The sequence below is a fragment of the Lynx rufus genome, unplaced genomic scaffold (assembly GCF_022079265.1).
Source record: "Lynx rufus isolate CCGP_SWC_20201006 ecotype Redwood Valley unplaced genomic scaffold, mLynRuf1.p SCAF_3, whole genome shotgun sequence".
NCBI lineage: Eukaryota > Metazoa > Chordata > Mammalia > Carnivora > Felidae > Lynx > Lynx rufus.
The window spans coordinates 1,054,233-1,073,477 of record NW_025814845.1 but is presented as its reverse complement, the minus strand read 5'-3'; the positions used below and the strand labels follow the sequence as shown (position 1 = coordinate 1,073,477).

The 19,245-nt window shown below is 48.8% G+C and overlaps 1 protein-coding gene across 4 annotated transcripts in view; it reads left to right on the top strand.

Annotated features, from left to right (window-relative positions):
• Positions 1-19,245, top strand: part of TBC1D14 (TBC1 domain family member 14) — a 111,915-nt gene that overhangs the window by 47,855 nt on the left and 44,815 nt on the right. For all 4 annotated transcript variants that reach the window (XM_047091799.1, XM_047091800.1, XM_047091797.1 and 1 more), the window contains one exon: positions 1,523-1,643. In XM_047091799.1, coding sequence (XP_046947755.1) covers positions 1,523-1,643 — 121 coding nt within the window. The remainder of the gene's footprint in view (positions 1-1,522; positions 1,644-19,245) is intronic.

Genomic DNA, 19,245 nt, shown 5'->3' with positions numbered 1-19,245 from the left:
TGTTCAGGACATTCTTCCCTCCTCCTCCTCTTGTTTGTATCCATGTGGGTGCTTGGATTTTTGTTTCATTCAAACGACTATAGTCCCTTGCTCTCATCATTTATCTTGATGGTTAGATTGCTGCAGATGTAGCCAGTGGGAGCCCTTGTTTCAAGCTGGCTGCCGTTCCCTTCAGATGTGTCCCCCCATATTTCTTTCAGCACTTTCTTACTTTCTAGCACACGAGCTGCTGCGGGTTCATCTTCTACTTTCCAGTGAGCCCTGGAAACCATTTGTTTTGAATGAATGGGCCTTCCAGAACGTAGTTTATTTTGTACTACCGTTTGGGATTTATTTGTGTTTACATGTTGTTGGGACGGAAGACCTTGGACTCTCTCTTCAGTGGTTTTCTTTTCATTATATGTGGAGACTATAAATAGGCAATATAAATTTACCTTATAGATAATTAACTTTAAGTAGGCTCTGTGCGCAAGGTGGGGCTCAAACTCACAACCCCAAGATTGAGAGGTGTGTGCTCCACCAACTGAGCCAACCAGGTGCCCCCCATAGGTAATTTAAACTGAGCTAGAGGTTAATTATTAAAGCAGCTCTGACTTAATATAATTTCTTATTTATTTAAAAAAATTTTTTTTTAACGTTTATTTATTTTTGAGACAGAGAGAGACAGAGCATGAACGGGGGAGGAGCAGAGAGAGAGGGAGACACAGAATCGGAAGCAGGCTCCAGGCTCTGAGCCATCAGCCCAGAGCCCGACGGCGGGGCTCAAACCCACGGACCGCGAGATCGTGACCTGAGCCGAAGTCGGACGCTTAACCGACTGAGCCACCCAGGCGCCCCTCTTTTTTATTTTTTTAAAGGTTATTTATTTTGAGAGACAGAGAGAGGAAGGGGCATGAGCAGGAGAGGGTCAGAGAAAGGAAGAGAGAATCCCAAGCAGGCTCCACGCTGTTAGCACAGAGCCCAACATGGGGCTCTGTCTCACGAACCGTGAGATCGTGACCTGAGCCAAAATCCGGAGTCGGACACTGAGCTGACTGAGCCCCCCTGGGCGCCCCTAGCAGCTCTTGTTTCTTAAGCACTGATTGTGTACCTGTAATTCTAATTCCCGCAAAGACCCTTGTTAAACATAAGGAAACAAGCTTAGAAAGGTTAATGTACTGGTCAGAGTTACACAGCTAGTGAGTGTTGAAGCCAAGTTTTTCAATTCAGTACCGTCTGACTTTAAAGGTCACTTTTGTTCTAGACTTTGTTATAGTATGAGGTGTTTCCTTACTTTAAGTTACAGAATTTGTACCTGTAACAGTGGAACAACAAAAAACTTATTTGTGGCTTAAGGGCGTTTTCCTTGCTGCGTAATTCTGTGTCTTACGTGAAAAATCACATCTGAAGAATTAAAGCTTGTGGTTCATCACATTGTTGTCTCAAAGGAAAGTCTACTTGTGTTCATTCAAGAGTGACTCGTTGTCCTGGTATTTTTGTAAATGCCCAGAAGTTTCCTAACCCTCTTATTTTCTTCCTGTAGGAATTTGCTTGCTAGAAAACAGAATGCAAGACTTGGCAGACAGAATGACTTGGGATGGAAGTTATTTGGAAAAGTACCACTCCGAGAGAATGCTCAGAAAGATGCGAAGAAAATACAAGAGGTATACAAGATATAAAAACACAGAAACATGTTATTAGCATATATTTGTGAACCTTGTAAAAATGGCCTTTATTGAGGCTTTGAAATTGGAAAACTGTGTTAATCTGCATGCCAAGTTCCTAAAATGTAAGTCTGTGTTCAGAATGTTGATGACTTTAACCTTTTTCATTTCCTGTAGCTCACAGCATGCGTATAGGAAAGAGATAGCGGGGCTCTAGATCTTTATAACCCAATTTGCTCAGTTTTTCCAGCAAGAGTTGTAAATGTGTTTGTTGTCAGAGGTGTGTTAATGATGTTTGATATTAAAGCGTTCTTGCCCTCTGATCCCATGGGTTTCTTGGAGCTCAATCCTTCCGGTACTGATTTGGCCAGGAATGCGAGGGCCATTGTTCACCCAGGCTATAGGATGATCCCCTTCCCCTTGCTGGCTCACAGGCTGCCTACTGGTCTGAGGTGGGGAGGGCACAGGGTTCAGGGGCCAGGCCAGGCCTGTGACGGCTCATCACCGCCAGGCTGCCTCCGTCCCCGAGCAGGGGGCGATGCCAGCGGCTGGAGACATGTGCTTGTCTTTGCAAAGAAGGTTCGTGCCCGGACTCAGCGGGGCCAGGGGCCTCTGTGGCCTTGGAAGTTCTGACTGTGACAGCCTGCGTCTTCTCCAGGGCTCCGAGTCCCAACCACCCTCACCTCTGCCGTTTGCCGGTGCTGTGACACTGCCCCCGGCAGGCCGACCCCTCCAGCCTCAGTTTTGTATCCATTGGCAGTTGCTTAGTAAATACTTTTTTTCTCTAAACCTTTATTTATTTTTGAGAGAGAGAGAGAGACTGAGTGTGTGCAGGGCGGGGGCAAAGAGAAAGAGACAGAGGGAGACAGAATCCGAAGCAGGCTCCAGGCCCTGAGCTGTCAGCACAGAGCCTGACAAGGGGCTCGAACCCATGAACCATGAGTTCATGACCTGAGCCAAAGTCAGACGCTTAACTGACAGACGCCCCCCCCCTCCCCCAGGCGCCCCTGCTAAATACTTTGGAGGACCTAGTGAGTGCTGGGCCTCGTGCGTGGCCCTGGGCTTACAGAGCTCACACAGCACCGTGCTGGAGAGCACCCCTCTGGTGAGGAGAGGACTCCAGGGTGGGTATGGAAAGGAGCAGGACGGGTGTGTGTGGGGGCAGGGGCACGGCCTGCTGGGCAAGGCTGCACACGAGGTTGAGGTCAAAGGTGTGACGGAATTATTAACAACAGGGATCATGAGCGATTGTTGTGTGCTGGTTTCAGATGAGTCAGCACTTGGGTGTCTGGTTCATTTAAAACTCGTAACAGTCTTCTCAAGAAGGTACTATTACCGTCCTCATTTCACGGAAGGAGCCCTTAGACAGGCTCAGTGACTTGGGCAGGGCCGGAACCCAGCCCCAGGGCCCTCGCTGCTCCTCTGCCTCGGCAGGGAAGGGGCCGCAGGCGGTGGGGGCGGCCTGTGCTAAGGGGCAGTGGCAGCCCGGGCCCAGGGAGCAGTGAGAGGGGCTATCTGTGGGGCCCGCGTGAGGTGATGTCCCTGGAGGGTTTTACTCGTGTGAGCCGTGATGGCGTCACCCTGGCAAGAATGTGGTTCCTGGACTGGTCCAGAGGAGGGGAAGTGGGGCTGGCCCTGAGTGGCGCTTGCGCGGTTGCAGAGGACGGCCCCTTTGAGTATTAAACGTGTTAGGTACAGCGGTGCGGCGTGTGGGGCGAGGCGGGGAGCACATCCCGGGGCTCTGGCCCCAGCCACGCGGTGGATGCGCGCCTATTTCATTTTGTGAAAGCCTCGGCAAACTAAATTTGTTCTGAATGTCGTCTGACGTTCCCCAGAGTGGTCGTCTGGACCCAGGAGGCTCGGGAAGTACTTCGGTGTTGGAATTCATTTTTATGGGTTGTTACATTTGGATTCTGAAGCGCTCCTTGCGTAGGCTTATTACAATAGCACACAATTAAAATTTGAGGAGTCTGTATGCAAAGCTCTGCCATAAATTTCTTAGAAACAAAATAGCCAAGCTGTTTAAGAATTTTTAAAGAGATCCACACTTTGAAAAAAGTAACCATTATCCTAGGGAGATTTTCCCAGGACTCTTACTGTCACTCACATCATGTTTGAATTTCTTTGTTTTCTTTGTCGTACTTTTTTTTTTTTTTTTAAAGGTGGACATGGATTATGTTCTTGAACCTAAAGGATTTCTGTGAACTGGAGTGACTAGGTCCACTAATTATGTGGCAACCCAATACCGCAGGGACGAGGACCGTCTGGCTTCAACCATCAATAATAAAGGATGTAACTGTACCGGCAAGGGTCATACAATCCTGCCCGTGTCCTGTTTGCTCGTGCTTTGTGTCTCCGGCCCTCCCTCCCCGGGCTGGCCAGGCCTCACAGGGATCCAGGGCCGGGTACCTGCTGTCGTGGGGGTACAGCAGCTGGCGGCTGCCACAGATGTCCACCCACACGCTTTGTCGCGGCCTTCAAAGCTCAGCCTGGTCCGGCTCTCCACCCACACGCTTTAGAGAGCCCAGAGCCGGTGCCGACTGCCGAGGCCCGTGATGCCAGACGGTGCCAGGTGTAGGAAACTCCGGTTCCTCCTCCCCTTCTCTTTGGAATGTTTTTATTACCGGAGAGAAGCGCCATCGCGTAGTGCTGTAAGACCATAGACTTTGGAGGCAGACTGTCAGAGTCCGTATCCCAGCTCGGCCACTGTTTGGCTGTGTGGGCAAGTCCCTTAACCTCCTGAGCCTCATTTTCGTCCTCTCTGAAATTTGGAGAATAACCGGACCAGCCTCGGAGGGGTGAGGACGAAATGTGTGAATGTACCTCTGGTGCTCAGAACGGTATTGAATGTCGTAGGTGCTGGAGAGCGTTTACTGTTATTGTTGTCTCTTTCCTGGGACAAGTCCACCTTGAACAACAGGAAACAGGACACCGCGTGGGAGGGTGAGCCTGAGGCCTCCGCAGGTCCCTTCACTTGCGTGCGCAGACAGCGCACCGTGTTGAGGCCAGGTCTTGCGCTGGGAGCACACAAGCCCTTGGGCCGGCGTGCCTCAAGGCATCCTGGTGGAGCCCGGGGGACAGGTGTGTACGCCCGCCAAGATCGCTGGGCTTGCAGACTTGGGTCTGATTTCCAGCATCCCCTCTTCTTATCCGTATAACTGTGGGCAGTTACTTCTTGGTTTTCTCATCTGCAGAATGGGCACTGTGGTTCCTCCTCACGGGGTTGTTATAAATTAAGAGATGATGTACGTGGACCGTTTTTGTCCCAGGAGTGGCCCAGAGTGAGTACTTGAGGAGTGGCTGTTGTGACGTTTAATTCAGAAAGAGGTCCAGCGAGTGGTCAGGGCTGCTTGTGGTTTGCCCCAGGGCACGTGGGACACACGTGACTTCGTTGTAACTGGGCCAGATTCCCTTCGCTTGAGCCTGACACAGACATAGCTGCCATTTTTAGGAAATGTTGAAATGTTACTTTCAGTTATCTTTTCAAACTTCAGAAGGATTTTGAAAAGTCATTGTCTCTCAGCTTACATTATGATTTCTAAGTAGGGGAACAAAAATGACCAAGGATAGCTACGAGAATCACACTAAACCAGTGTTTCTCAAAGCATGGTGCCCGGGGGGACATGATCATCATCTGGGCGTTTGTTAGAAACACGAGTTCTCCGGCCTTCCCCCCACAGAGCCGCTGAAGAAACTGGGGCTGGGGCACAGCAAGTGCCCACCAGCCGTGGCAACCGCTGGTGAACTGGAGAGGCCCCGAGAATAAAGCCAGGAGAAGGGATCCGAAGATAGCTGCCTTCGGGCCTCCCGTCATTGGGTGTGTGTGGGGCAGGGCCCGGCCAGATTGGCCCCCTGGGCAGTGCTGGGCCAGCGTATCCTTTGCTTTGCGGATAAAGAGGGACCTTCCTCCTTGGCTTCCATGGTCCTTTGTTCCACATATTTGAGCCACCGTGGGGGTCCTTCCTGGAATTACAGTGAAGGGCAAGACTTCCTTGGCCTCCCCCTTGCTTGGAACTTGCTTGCCTTAGATCAGGCAAAAACAGATTGGAGCAGAGTAACTGCAGGTAGTCGCAGCTGTGATAAGCGTCGTGCAATTTCTGCACCACTGGTTTTTCAAGTGACTGCCGGTTCCCGGTCCAAGGGGCGTTCCTCAGCCCTTGTCTCATCAGCCTCTCCCCTGCTCCTTGGGAGCCTTTCTGACCTTGACTTCAAGGTCACCACATTCTCCCTCCTTTGCAGTTTTCCCCACTGGCTGCCCTCCAGATAGTAGAGTCCCCCTCAGGTGCTGCTCTGTCCATGGCCACCCAGGAGGAGATCTCAGCGGGACTCCAGGCTTTAAATATCGTGCCTCCACTGACAGCCCCCACCTTTGTTCCCGGCGGGGCCTCTTCCCTGAACTTCCGCGTCTAGCTGCCTGCTGGGTGCTCCACCTGGCTAACAAGTCCGGGCTATACTTTTTCTGTTTCCTGTCTTGTTGGGCCTCTTCTCCTTGCATCTTTCCCCATCTTGGAAAATGATAGACTTCGCCTTCTTTTTCAGGTCTAAACTTGACAGTTGTTCTTGACCTCTCTCCTCTCTCTCCTCTCACCCCTCCTCCCGTCTGACTGCCGTTTTGCTGATGTTTGCGCTCTGTTGGTGCGGCCGGCTTTGAGGGCTGTGACCTGCTGGGGGTTCAGATGATCTGGTGCAGTCAGCCTGGTGCGACACGGATGTGCTTTGCTGTCCCTCAGTTGCTTGAGCTGTTGGAAATGGGGACTGCACACATCTGGGGACGCTTTAGAGCAAAGTTTGTGAGTCTTTTAGACGTAACACTGGGTATACAGACTCGAGGCATCGGCACCATTGTCAGGAAATGTCCTGTCTGGGCTCCGAGGCAGCTACCGACAGGCAGGGATTACGGTGAGGGGTACGGTGTGCGGGCTTTAGTGTCCTGGATAAAAGATGTCATGTGAGCAAAGAAGCATACACGTATTTGGGCTTGTATCACCTGGAACATCTTGGATGGCCTTCTGGAATTTCAAGTCAGCTCTTAGATGTTAAAGAGAGAATCCCAGAAGAAGGCAGATCCAGAAGGGCTTAAAGTGATATCCCTTCTCCTCACCTCTGGGTTCTGTGAAGTCTGGGTAGTCAGAAAAACCTACATCATCCCGAACTGCAGAGAAGATAAGGCTGGATGGTCTGTGCAGGTGACTGGTGACGGGCCTACAGATCAGTCTAAAACGACAGTGAGAAAACCTCCTTCGTTTGCAGCATCCCTTGTGCCTTTGGAAAGTAGGTTCGAGGCAGTTTGCAAACATGAGCAGGTCTCAGTTCTGCATACGGAGGAAGTGTGCTCTAACCTGTCTTTTCTGACGAGTGCAGCTATGAAACTTGAACATATACATAGAGCAGCCTTTTCAGCATTCTGAAAAGTAAACTGTGGCAGGTGGATCGGGGAAGAGGGCCACAATTCACAGTACTGCTGAACTGATTGACTTTACCCGCCTCTGAGATTGATTTTCCCCCCTCGGAGATTCCTCACCCTGAACTCAAGGTATCCTAAAACCCAGAGACGAGTGTTAATGTGGACAGAGAGAGCACTAAGAAAGGCTGTCTAGTTCTGGATGAGGAGTGGGTACTCTAACACTCAGAATGCAGAGACCCTACTTTTCATTTTTTCCTTTTCTCTGCTTTCTCACATCCTAACCCCCACTCAGTTTCTTGGCAGTAGAAACTGGCCGGCAGGCGCCTGAAACTCTCAGTAAGGGAACCTGATTACAGGAAACTGTTCCCAGGAGGTGGGGCAAACCCCTGATGCCCTGTTCTCTCTCCTCCTACCCTTGGCCCAAGGTGCACACAGATGTGGGAGGTGTGTGGTTAGAGAACCCAGAAAAGGGGCCACCCGGGGAATCAGCAAGTTCTGGGGACATCGTAGAGAGGAGGAGTTCGGGAAAGTGACCTTCGAGGTTGTTAGGAACTCCTGGGCTGACCCCCAAGTTGTAGATGCGTGGATCCGACTCTAACTGGCAACTGTGGACTTTGAGAACTAAACTTTGGAATAGACCAGCACACGGGTCCCACACTGGCCACTGGGCGGTGCACGTGTGGGGTATAGCCAACAGGCGCTGGAAAGGCTTTGGCAAGTCAGCTGACTCTGGAGCCGGGTGGAATGTGGGAGTGGAATCCAACCAGGTCAACTGCCTATTAAAACAGAAATACGAACATTCTCCAGAGGGTTGGACAAGACCCAGAGTCTTGTAATGCAATAGTCAAGATGTCTAGAATGCCATTCCGACGTCCTCAGCATATCAACAACTAGGAAAATCTGGCTGTCCCATTGGAAAGACAGTTAATACACATTACTGCCAAGGTAGCACACTTGTTGGGATTATCCAGCAAAGACTTCAAAGCAGCCATTGTGAAAATACTCCAATCAATCAATAAGAGGGGAACATTCTTGAAATAGGAAGGTAGAAAGTATCAGTAAAGAATTTGAAAATAGAAGGAGGAACTGTGTAGAACTTTTGAATGAAAAATACAGGAACTGAAATAAACTAACTGGATAGGCTCAGTAGTAGGATGAAGGTAGTAAAGGAAAGAGGAGTAAACGCTGAGATAGATCCACAGACTTGATTCCATCTGAACAGTACAGAGGAAAAAGGGGGAAAAGAACAGAGTCTTAGAGGCACGTGGGGTAGTACTAAAAGGTCTAACCTTTGTGCTGTTGGTGTTTCAGAAGGAGAGGAGAAACATGGGGTGCAGAGAAAAATTTTGGACTAAATAATGGCTTAGGGTGTCCTAAATCTGACAAAAGAGATAAACCCACAGATTTGGGGAGAGGGGGGTTCAGTGAACTCCAGACAGGAGAAAGCCACAGAAGCCCGTGCCCAGGCATGTCGTAACCAAATTGCTGAAAAATAAAGACAAAAAGTCTGGGGGCGCCTGGGTGGCTCAGTCAGTTGAGCGTCCGACTTCGGCTCAGGTCACGATCTCATGGTTCATGAGTTCGAGCCCCGCATCGGGCTCTGTGCTGACAGCTCAGAGCCCGGAGCCTGCTTTGGATTCTGTGTCTCCCTTCCTCTCTGCCCATTCTGTGCTCACGCTCTCTGTCTCTCTCTCTCAAAATAAATAAATATTAAAGAAAAAAAAAAGATAAAAAAAGTCTTACAAGCAGCCAGAGGAAATGTAGTACCGGAGAAGAAGAGCCATCAGTCCCAAATCCCATACTGGGCACAAATACCCTGCGGGAATGAGGGTGGGATAAAGCAGATGAAGGCAAAGTAGGGGATTTGTTGCCGGCAGATCTAAGTGAATTGCTACAGGAAGTTTTTCAGATGGGAGGGTCATTGCACCGGAAGGAGACTTGGAACATCCCTTGGAACGTTCGGAAGAAGAGCTGGATGTGGGGGTCTAGGTAGGTGCAATAGACCGCCGTTCTCCTAGTGAGCTCTTTGAAATGTGTTTGAGTGAGAGCAAGAACTATAATTTTGTCTGGGTTTTCAGTGTCTGTAGATACAGAAGGGGATACGGTGGTAAGATTGTAAAAAATGAGATATGCATGATAATCCCTAGATCAACCACCAAGCTATACAGAGAGTTAAAAACACCATAAATTAAAATGGAGTTCTAAAAAGAGTTTAAAAAATGAAATCAAGGCAGGAAAGAGGAAATAGAGGTAGGAAAAATCTAGATAAGATGATAAACGGAAGCATGTCAGTCATTATGTTCCTATAAATGGTTTGAATGCACCAGTTGTATGTCTGAATACCCAATCCTGACAGGTTGTCAGGACGGATGAAAAAAAATGAAAAGGACCCAAATATGTGTTGTCCACGGGAAAGTCACTTCAAATATAAAATACGTAGGCTAAACTGAATGGATGGGAAAGGTATACCGTGAAAACACTAATCAGAACGAAGACAGAGTAGATGGACTAACATAAGAAAAAGTACACTTCAGAGCAAAGAAGGTTCCCAGCGACCAGGCAGGACGTTCCCCAGTGAAGACAGAATGATTCCGAACGTGTGTGCACCGGCGGCAGCTGCAGAATGCGTGATGCAGAGACAGGCAGATCTGAGACAGGTGCACAAATCCTCCGTCGTTACTGGCACGTCGACCCTCCTGTCTAGACAGTGATTGATAGGCCGTTGAGAGAATCAGCCAGGACACTGAAGGACTGACCGACGTTTGTTGAACACGCCAGCCCCCCGTGAGAGCACAGCGCACATTTTTGACAAGCGTGCACGCGACATTCACCAAGAGAGACCGTAACCTGGCTTGAAAAAGAAACCGTGAATCTGAAAGGATTACAGTTACACAAAATGTGTTCTCTAACCACAGTGGAATCAGATCGTAAAGCAGTGACACACAGATAGCAAGAACCTTCCCAAAAGCTTGGAAACTAAATAAGAAACACACCTAAACAAATCATGGGACAATGAGGAAGTCACAAAGAGTTAGAAGGAAAAAAAAAAAAAGGAAATATTTTGAACGAAAATAGAACATCTAAAACTTTGTGGGATATGATGCTTAGAGGGAAATTTATAGCACTAAAACGCTTATTAGAAAAGAAGAAAGTTCTCTCATCAGTAATCTGATTTTCTACTTTAAAAACCATAAAAGGAGCAAATAAACTCAAAGCAAGCAAAAGGGAGGAAGTAATAAACATAAGAATAGAAATCAATGAAATTGAAAACCAAAAAATAATAGTGAAACCAAAAGCAGGTTCTTTGAAATGATGAACAAAATTGATCAAACTGATAAAATTGACAGGTGAAGCAAATCACCAACACAACAAGTGAGAAAGGGGATATGACTACAGACCTTCCCTTGCGGAGATTAAAACGATAATGAGAATGCATGGATGATTCCACATTCATAAACTTGGTAACTTAGACGAAATGGGCCATTTCTTTGAAAATCACAAATTGCCAAAACTCATCTAGGATGAATAGATGACCTGAATCATCCCCTGATTATTAAAGAAATGGAAATTGTAGTGAAAAACCTTCTAAACAAGAAATCTCCAAGCCCAGAGAGTTTCATTGGTGAATTCTACCAATATTTAAAGAAAAATAACACCAATTTTAGAGAGACTACCTCCTGACTCCGTTTATGAGGCTAGTATTACCCTGATACCAAAACCAGACAAGTGCAGTACAAAAAAAGCGAATTGGTGATTAGTATCCCTCATGCAGACACACGTAATCCTCAACATAGCATTAGCATGTTGAATTCGCTAAGACTTTAAAAAAAAAAGAAAGGCAATACACGTAAGCAGCATTTGTGCCAGGAATGCAAGGCTGGTTTAGCATTTGAAAATCAGCCACTGTGTGGCACCTGGTGGCTCAGTCGGTTAAGCCTCTGACTTCGGCTCGGGTCGTGATCTCACTGTTTGTGGGTTCAGGCCCTGTGTCGGGTTCTGTGCTGACAGCTCAGAGCCTGGAGCCTGCTTCGGATTCTCTGTCTCCTTCCCTCTGCCCTTCCCTTGCTCTTGCTCGAGCGCACATGCGTGCACTCTCTCTCTCTCTCTCTCTCAAAAGTAAATAAACATGTTTAAAAAAAAATCAGTCGGTGTAATCTGTACCAACAGTCTTGGGGGAATGTCAGGAGTATTATCTGAGTGTAGGAATTTAGTCTCAAAAGTTTACGTGCTGTAGGACTCTAGGTGTGACAAACATAAAAGCTTAGTGCCAGGGATGGCATAGGGGATGACTACCAGGGAGGAGCAGGGAGAAGGTTTTGGGGTTAATGGAATGGTTCTGCATTTCGGTTTGGAAGATGGCACATCTTGAAACTGATAGAGCTGTAAGGGGTGCCTGGGTGGCTCCGTCGGTTAAGCATCTGACTCCACATTGGCTCAGGTTATGATCTCACGGTCATGGGATCGAACTCTGTGCCGGGCTCAGTGCAGAGCTCAGAGCCTGCTTGGGATTCTCTCTCCCTCTCTTTCTGCCCCCCCCCCCAAATAAATAAATAAACTTAAAAAAACTGATAGAACTGTATACATCAAAAAAGCTAACTAACTGTATGTTGATTTTGAAAATAAAACGAACGATGAATGAATCAGCCAGGGCACCTTTGACCCTTGTTTCCATTTCTAGGGATTTATCCTAGAAATAAATCAGTAGGGGCGCCTGGGTGGCGCAGTCGGTTAAGCGTCCGACTTCAGCCAGGTCACGATCTCGCGGTCCGGGAGTTCGAGCCCCGCGTCGGGCTCTGGGCTGATGGCTTGGAGCCTGGAGCCTGTTTCCGATTCTGTGTCTCCCTCTCTCTCTGCCCCTCGCCCGTTCATGCTCTGTCTCTGTCTGTCCCAAAAATAAATAAACGTTGAAAAAAAAAATTAAAAAAAAAAAAAAAAGAAAGAAATCAGTATGTGAGTAAAATGATGGTTGTATAAGGGTTTTGATGGCAGCACAAAAGATTGGAAGCAGTCAATCTAAATGCCTGGCAGTAGGGAGTCGGTTAAATCTCTAAGTGACGTAAAGTGCAGATCGTAAGAAGCTAAGTGAAAAACCGTTATATTAGCGTGCTCTATATGTATGAAGGTATTTGCATATCTTTGTAAATGCACAGTCTGTATCTGGTAGGATACTTACAAAACTGGTCACGATAAAATTGTTATGGAGCGGGGAATGAACTGTGTATGTGGGAGACAGGGAAGAGGGTGACCTACTTTCTCTGCATCTTTTTTTAAATTTATTTTTATTTATTTTTAACATTTATTCATTTTTTGATAGAGACAGAGCATGAGTGGGGGAGGGGCAGAGAAAGAGGGAGACACAAAATTCGAAGCAGGCTCCAGGCTGTCAGCACAGAGCCTGATGTAGGGCTCGAACTCATGGACCGCGAGATCATCACCTGAGCTGAAGTCTGATGCTCAACCGACTGAGCCACCCAGGCGCCCCTCTGCATCTCTTTTCATACCTTTTGAATTTTGTTTTATGTGCATGTCGGCTTGAAAAAAAATTTTTAAATGTGCAAAGAATGATAGAAAAAAAATTTGAGGAATTTTGGTCAAAGGATAGCAAGAAGAAGCCAAAGGTAAGTGGATATCCCAAAATACAACCTACAAGTTCTCATGTAACTGTTAGAGGCAAAGTACACATTTGACATTGAGCTTCCTAGTGGCCAGAGCAAAGAGGGATACGTTAAACGTTAAGGAATCCCATGCGGGAAGCTGCACCTGATCGGGGAGTTTGGGCTTGCTGAAGTGCTGGATGTAATGTTTGTGTGCAACAGGGACTTTTTGTGGAGGGTGAGTCTCAGTGTCCAGTTCCCCTTAATATGGGTTTTAGAGAAGCAGCATGTTAGTTTTTTTTTTAATTTTTTTAAGCTTTATTTATTTTTGAGAGAGAGAGAGAGAGAGCGAGCATGAGTGGGGGAGGAGCAGAGAGAGGGAGACACAGAATCCGAAGCAGTTCCAGGCTCCAAGCTGTCAGCACAGAGCCCGATGCGGGGCTCGAACCCATGAACTGTGAGATCACGACCTGAGCCGAAGTCAGCGGCAGGTTAATTCTTTATCAAACTTGTACATGATGCCTTTCTGGACAAGAAGCAAAAAAGGGAGAGTTGCGAAGTTTCTACAGGGGAAATGGCAGTGTGGTCGGTTACTTTGCACTTTGTTTTTATTTCGTGGATGGATGGTCTCCCATCTATTGTGGTGATGGTCACTTCATTCTGAGAAGTATGTGCCTTTGAACAACGTAAACTGAAATTCCGGTGAATAGTGCCTCTTAAGGTTTGCTTATTTTTCCTAATGTGCAAGTGGTAAGTTCCCCGTCAGTCTCCTGCTCTGTGGCTCCAGGAAGAGAGGGGGGTTCGGGAATAGGGGCTGCGTGTGTTAGTTCTCCGTAGATCTCCGCTGGGGCCTCCGACAGTGCAGGAGTCAGAGGTCTGGGGTTTGGGAAGGCGGCCCCCCCCCCCCGCAGAGGACTCTGATTGGGATCGGAGGGCCCCGCCTCTGGTCTTGGTCCTGTCGTTCACAGTCAGTTTTGTGGCGTTGGGCCAGCGACTTCGCCTTTTCCTCGTCTGCAGAGATAATGTCCACCTTGCCCATGCTTGTGAGGGTCGATAGGATGAGCGTGGGGACGCCGTTGGCGTCCAGTGGGGGCTCAGTAAAGGTCAGTGGCTTCTCCTGTTCCGGCCCTCCCTCATGGCCGCACCTTCACTCTGGTGGGTGGGTAAAGCGAAAAACAAAACAACAGAAAAACGCTTTGCTGCAGGTGGTCCCTGTGGCTTGGAAATTGCGAGTGGCAAAAGCCTCGGATTCCACCCAAAGTGGCTTTAAAAGTATTTTTTCAAATTATAAAAATAACTCATGAAAAAATACCCAAATGGTAGACGTCGCGGGAGAGTAAAACGGGAACGTCTCTTCACCTTAAGACTTCACAGTCTCTCGTGGCGAGGGCCTCTGACAGTTTAGCGCCCACCCTCCCAGGCCTTCCTCTGAGCCAGACCACCTGCAAACAGATGTCACCCACATCGATACGGTTATCACAGAGTCACAGGCCGTGCGAGCTGTGCAAATTCTCGCTGGTGCGCACACCCCAGCTACTCAGGAAATCCGAGCAAGTAACTCAAAGGCACAGTAGGCTGTGCTTTGTCAGAGAGCACCGCCCGCGTCCTGAAGCCCGTGTCCCACTGACCCTGGGCTCTGGCGGTGGCGTCTGCAGTCTGGTGGGCTGTGTGTGTGTGTGTGACCTGAACGCGTTTCGTGGTCCTGGCCGAACGGAGGCGGCTTCCTAGGAAGACCCAGAGGGGTGGCCCTTGGGAACTTTCAAATGCTCCTGCCCTTCTCTGGGCAGTTTAGGGTGTTGACACAAAGACAGTGGCAGCCCAAAGGGCACTCCTCTTCCCACTGACCTAATCCCCAGGGGAAGACTGAGGTGGTTTGTTGTTGTTGTTGTTGTTGTTGTTAAGCATTTTATAATCCCTTTAACACTGTCGGAGCAGCATGGGAGAGCCTTCCTCTGGCCTTTTCCAGGTCTGGCTGGCTTGTCTTATGCTGCCACTGGGCCTGGGGAGGCAGAATCAGCAGGTGCAGGGGCGGAAAACATCTTCCCTTCCCTTCTAGGTGCTCTTTCTGGTCTAGTAATTAAATAGACATAAGACAGATGAACAGGAGAAAAACTAATGTTGTACGTACGGGGGACTCCAAGAAGTGACCAAAGCAGGTGGCTTTTATACCTTTTAGGCAGAGAGGCAAGAAAACTGTGAAGAATTGATGAGACGAGGGGGGTTTGGACTTGGGGCCGAAAGTTAGTGAAAAGGAGTAAGGTTTGTTTTTACAGCCCCGTCGGCCCCAAATTCCCCGTCTCTGGTGATAAGGCAAACGTCTGTCCTCCTGGTGCAGGGAGGGTGCCTCTCACACAGGAGACTCATTTCCTGCTTTCAGGGGGACAGGCAGGGCCACGGCGTCCTTGCTGCTTCTGAGAGACTTTAATTCATGATCGTCCGTGTGCCAAAGTGGCATGTTCGGAGGCGGCATTTTCTGTGCTCCTTCACAGACGACTGCAGAGGACTCCAAGAAACCTCGGATCGGAGGACAGTAAGGCTGTTCTTTTTTTTTTTTCCTTTAAAAGTTTTCTCCAATGCTTATTTAATTTTGAGAGAGAGACAGAGAGACAGAGCAGGAGTGGGGGGTGGGGGGAGCAGAGATTGGGAGACACAGAATCCGAAGCAGGCTCCGGGCTCTGAGCTGTCAGCGCAGAGCCCGATGGGGACTGGCACCCACCGACTGCAAGATCATGACCTGAGCCGAGGTCGGCTGCTTAACCAACTGAGCCACCCAGGCACCCTGAGAGTAAGGCTGTTTCAAACCTTCCTGTAAGAGACTTGTCTAACTTGAACTCACAATGTTACTCGTCAGTGTGGAAGCACTTTGGATGGGACCTTCACGTTGGCACTAGAAACTACCCCTTGGTATTCCCGGAAGTAATAGGCAAGCGCTGCCTTTGTTCCTTGGGCTCATGCCGGCGTCTGACGGTCAGTGTGACCTCAGCCCTGTGAAGGGAGCGCTGTTGTAGGAAACTGAAATCTTAGTTGAGAGGCAGCACGTCAGAGAAGTTGGCAGTAAGGGCCTGTGGAGTCAGACTGCCTGAGTTCGGATCTGCCCTGCCACCTGCCACGTGCCTCTCAGCCGAGGAGGCCCCTCGGAGCCTCAGGTGCCGTGTCTGGGGACAGAGAGGCAGGGGAGGTGACGCTGGCCTTGCCTGTGTCGTGGGGCCGCTGTAACACAGTGCACACGCTGACCACAGCACACGCGTATTCCCCTACGGCTTTGGAGGTCAGAAGCGTGAGATGAGTTTTCTGGGCTAAAATCAAGGTGTTGGCCGGGTCGGTCTTTCTGGAGGCTCCAGGGGGGAGTCTGTTCTTTACCTTCCAGCTTCTAGAGGCCGCAGGCGTTCTTTGGCGTGCGGCCGCCTCACTCCAACCACTGTCTCCGTGGACGTGTGGCCTCCCTTCCAGTCATGCCTCCCTGTGTCCATCGTTTAAGGATACCTGTGGTTATTTTGGGCCCACCCAGATAATCCAGGATCATCTCTGCCGTCTCAAGGTCCATAACCTTAATCCCGTCTGCAAAGCACCTTCTGCCGTTGACAGGTGCTGGGGATTCCGACACGGGCACACATGGGGGCCACCATTCAGCCTAGCACCGTCCCTGCCTTGTGGGATTGCTAGGACTGAATGAGACGCACCGGGTCTCGGCCCAGTGCCCCCTCCAAGGTGGTGTTCTGGGCCGTCTTCCCTGCCCCCTGCACCCTCCCCGCCGTCTGACCACCCAGAATGCCGTCGGTCATCACCGTCACAGGACTCTGGTATTTTCTGTGCAGCACTCTACCCCATGCTACGTTCTTGCTCGTTTGTTTCTTCACTGCTTGCCTCTCAACCCCTGCTAGACCAGAAGCTCACGAGAGCAAGGCCTAGGCTCAACGATTGCTCTATCTCCAGGGCCCGGCACGGCGCCAAGCTTTAGTGGGTGGTTAATACATATTTGTTAAATGGATGAATGAGCATCCAAATTCCGAAACGCTCCACCATGGAGCTGTTTTTCTTCCTGTTTTTGTGACAACGTAAGCATTTTCCCATGGTCTTAAATATTCTTTCACGATCTCATTCTTACCCCTTAAGTAATGGTCTTCTGTGTAGCGCGATTTACTTCACCAGTCCCCAGGATCGGGAGGTTGTTCCTTCGGTGACCTTTCCATCCCCGGGAGATGTAGTGGTCTGGAGCAAGTTTGCCGGCCTGCCTGCTGGGGTGTGGCCCCGAACGAGTGAATCAGTCTGACCTCCTTGACCGCAAAGGGTAAAGACAACGATGTTACAGATGAATCAAAGAAGCAAATCCACTGTGCTGGTAGACACGCAGGAAGCCTGGAATGAGCTCTGGTTAACTCAGAAGACTTCAGGAGGAGGAGTTCTTTACAGGTGGATGTGGGCTTTAAAGCCATGCTGAGATGGAGAGAAGGCTCTTTTAACTTCTGGCTTTTGCTTTACGTTTCAAAATTTAGTAAAGTCAACTTGTTACCACATGCTATGACATGTAGTTAAAACTTTGTAAGTGGTCCTCAACTCTAAAATAACGTGATAGAACCTTCTTAAAGTAACTTGCAGGCTACAATCTGCCGGAAGAGATAAGCAGTGTGTTTGGGTAAGCATATCTGAATGCATACTTAACGCACGCTTAACACATACCTCTGTCGTATTTGAATTTGGTGAGACTGTGGGCTCAGGTTGTATGACTTCCAGTGAATGTGGCTCTAGGCGTCGGTAGGAAGCCGGGGAGGCCGAGGACCCACCCCTGTGTGTGAGAACGGAGCTTCACCACGTTAGCCCTCTTTGGCTCCAGGAACTGAAAGCCAGCAGCAACCCCACAGGCCACTCAGCTGCCTCCTGGGGCTCTTGGGAATCTTGGAGGCTTCTCGACTTCTCCTGCAGTATACCGGTTGTCTGCTCGCTGGTCTATGAGTGAGGCGAGGGCAGGGACTTTGTTCGTCTTTGTTCCTGGGGCCAGGCACCATTAGTGCTGGGTGGACGGGTGGATGGGTGGATGGGTGGGAGGAAGGAAGAAAGGAAGATGGAAGGATGGATGCATGGATGGAAGGAAGGATGGAAGGATGGATGCATGGATGGAAGGGAGGGAGGGAGGGGAAATGACTTCACAGCTGCTGGGTGTCTCCACTGTGCTGTGTACTTTGTTAGCCTTCAGTGGTGAAAAGACTACCAGAATCCCCAGTCTCAGAGGTTTCATGGTCCCTTGAGGGAAATAAATCTCAATCAAACAGTCATGTAATTATGAGTGTGATTAGTGCTGTGCTAGGAGAGAATGATGGGGCCTTGCTCTAGCTCAGGTGGGCAGGGCAGGGGTGCTTCCATGGGGGTGGCTACTTATGACAGGACCTGAAGGATGTGTCACCAGCCATCTGTCCCTCGTGTCTGTCCTGTGAATAAAAACTTCGCATCTATGGAAGGGTTCCAGGAACAATTTAGTAAACACCCGTATCACATTCATTTTATTGTGCCTCTGTTTTTTAAAAATGGAATCATTTGAGGGTCCCTGGGTAGCTCAATCAGTTAAGCACTGACTTCAGCTCAGGTTACGATCTCGCGGTCTGTGAGTTCGAGCCCCGCGTCGGGCTCTGTGCTGACAGCTCAGAGCCTGGAGCCTGCTTCGGATTCTGTGTCTCCCTCTCTCTGCCCCTTCCTGGCTCTATCAAAAATGAATAAACATTTAAAAAAATGGAATCATTTGAAAGTAAGTTGCAGATACCGTGTCATCTAACCCCTAACTACGTCAGCGTACAGATCTTCAGAGTAAAGACGTGCGCCTACGTAACCGTGAGCTGTTCCCGCACCTGCAAGAGTGATCAGTCATTCCATTGGACCGTGACCGTGTTCATGACCAGACCCCGTTCTTTTCCCCAGCTGCACCAGCCTGTTCTTCATGAACCGGCATCCCGTGAGGCTTGTATGTTGCCCTTAGTTATTTGTCCTGTGATTCTCTTGGTATTAAACAGTAATTCTGCCAGTTTTTCCGGGCATTTATCTTTCTTTTTTTTTTTTTTTTTTTTTAATGACTATGGGTCAAAGATGCGTTGAACACATGGAGATGAGTGAGATGGCAAAATTGATTCTAAAGGCATTTGAAGAACTAGGTGTTTATCGGCAAAAAAATAAAAGAATTAAAATAAGATTGTTAGGTTAGATTTAAACCAACAGACTGGTAGGGGCAAGAAAACAAAACCTTCTGAGTTGTTTTTTCCATTGGACATAGATCTACCAGTTCATATGTCACTTCACATTTTCTGGGCTCTGATAAAGTAATAAAAAGCACAGGCAGTCTCCTGGAAAACTGAATCATCTCCAGGCAGGTATGTTAACAATGCCCAAGTATGAATGGAAAGTATTCCCCACCCCCCAGGGCTTTGTCTTCCAAATTTTGACTAATTTCTCTTAAGGCTTTCCCTAATCCTTTTTTTTTTATGTTTATTATTATTTATTTTAGAGGGAGAGAGAGCCAGTGTGAGTTGAGGAGGGGCAGAGAGAGAGGGACAGAGGATCCCAGTCTCTGCTGACAGCAGACAGCCCGACAAGGGGCTCAAACTCCAGATCATGACCCGAG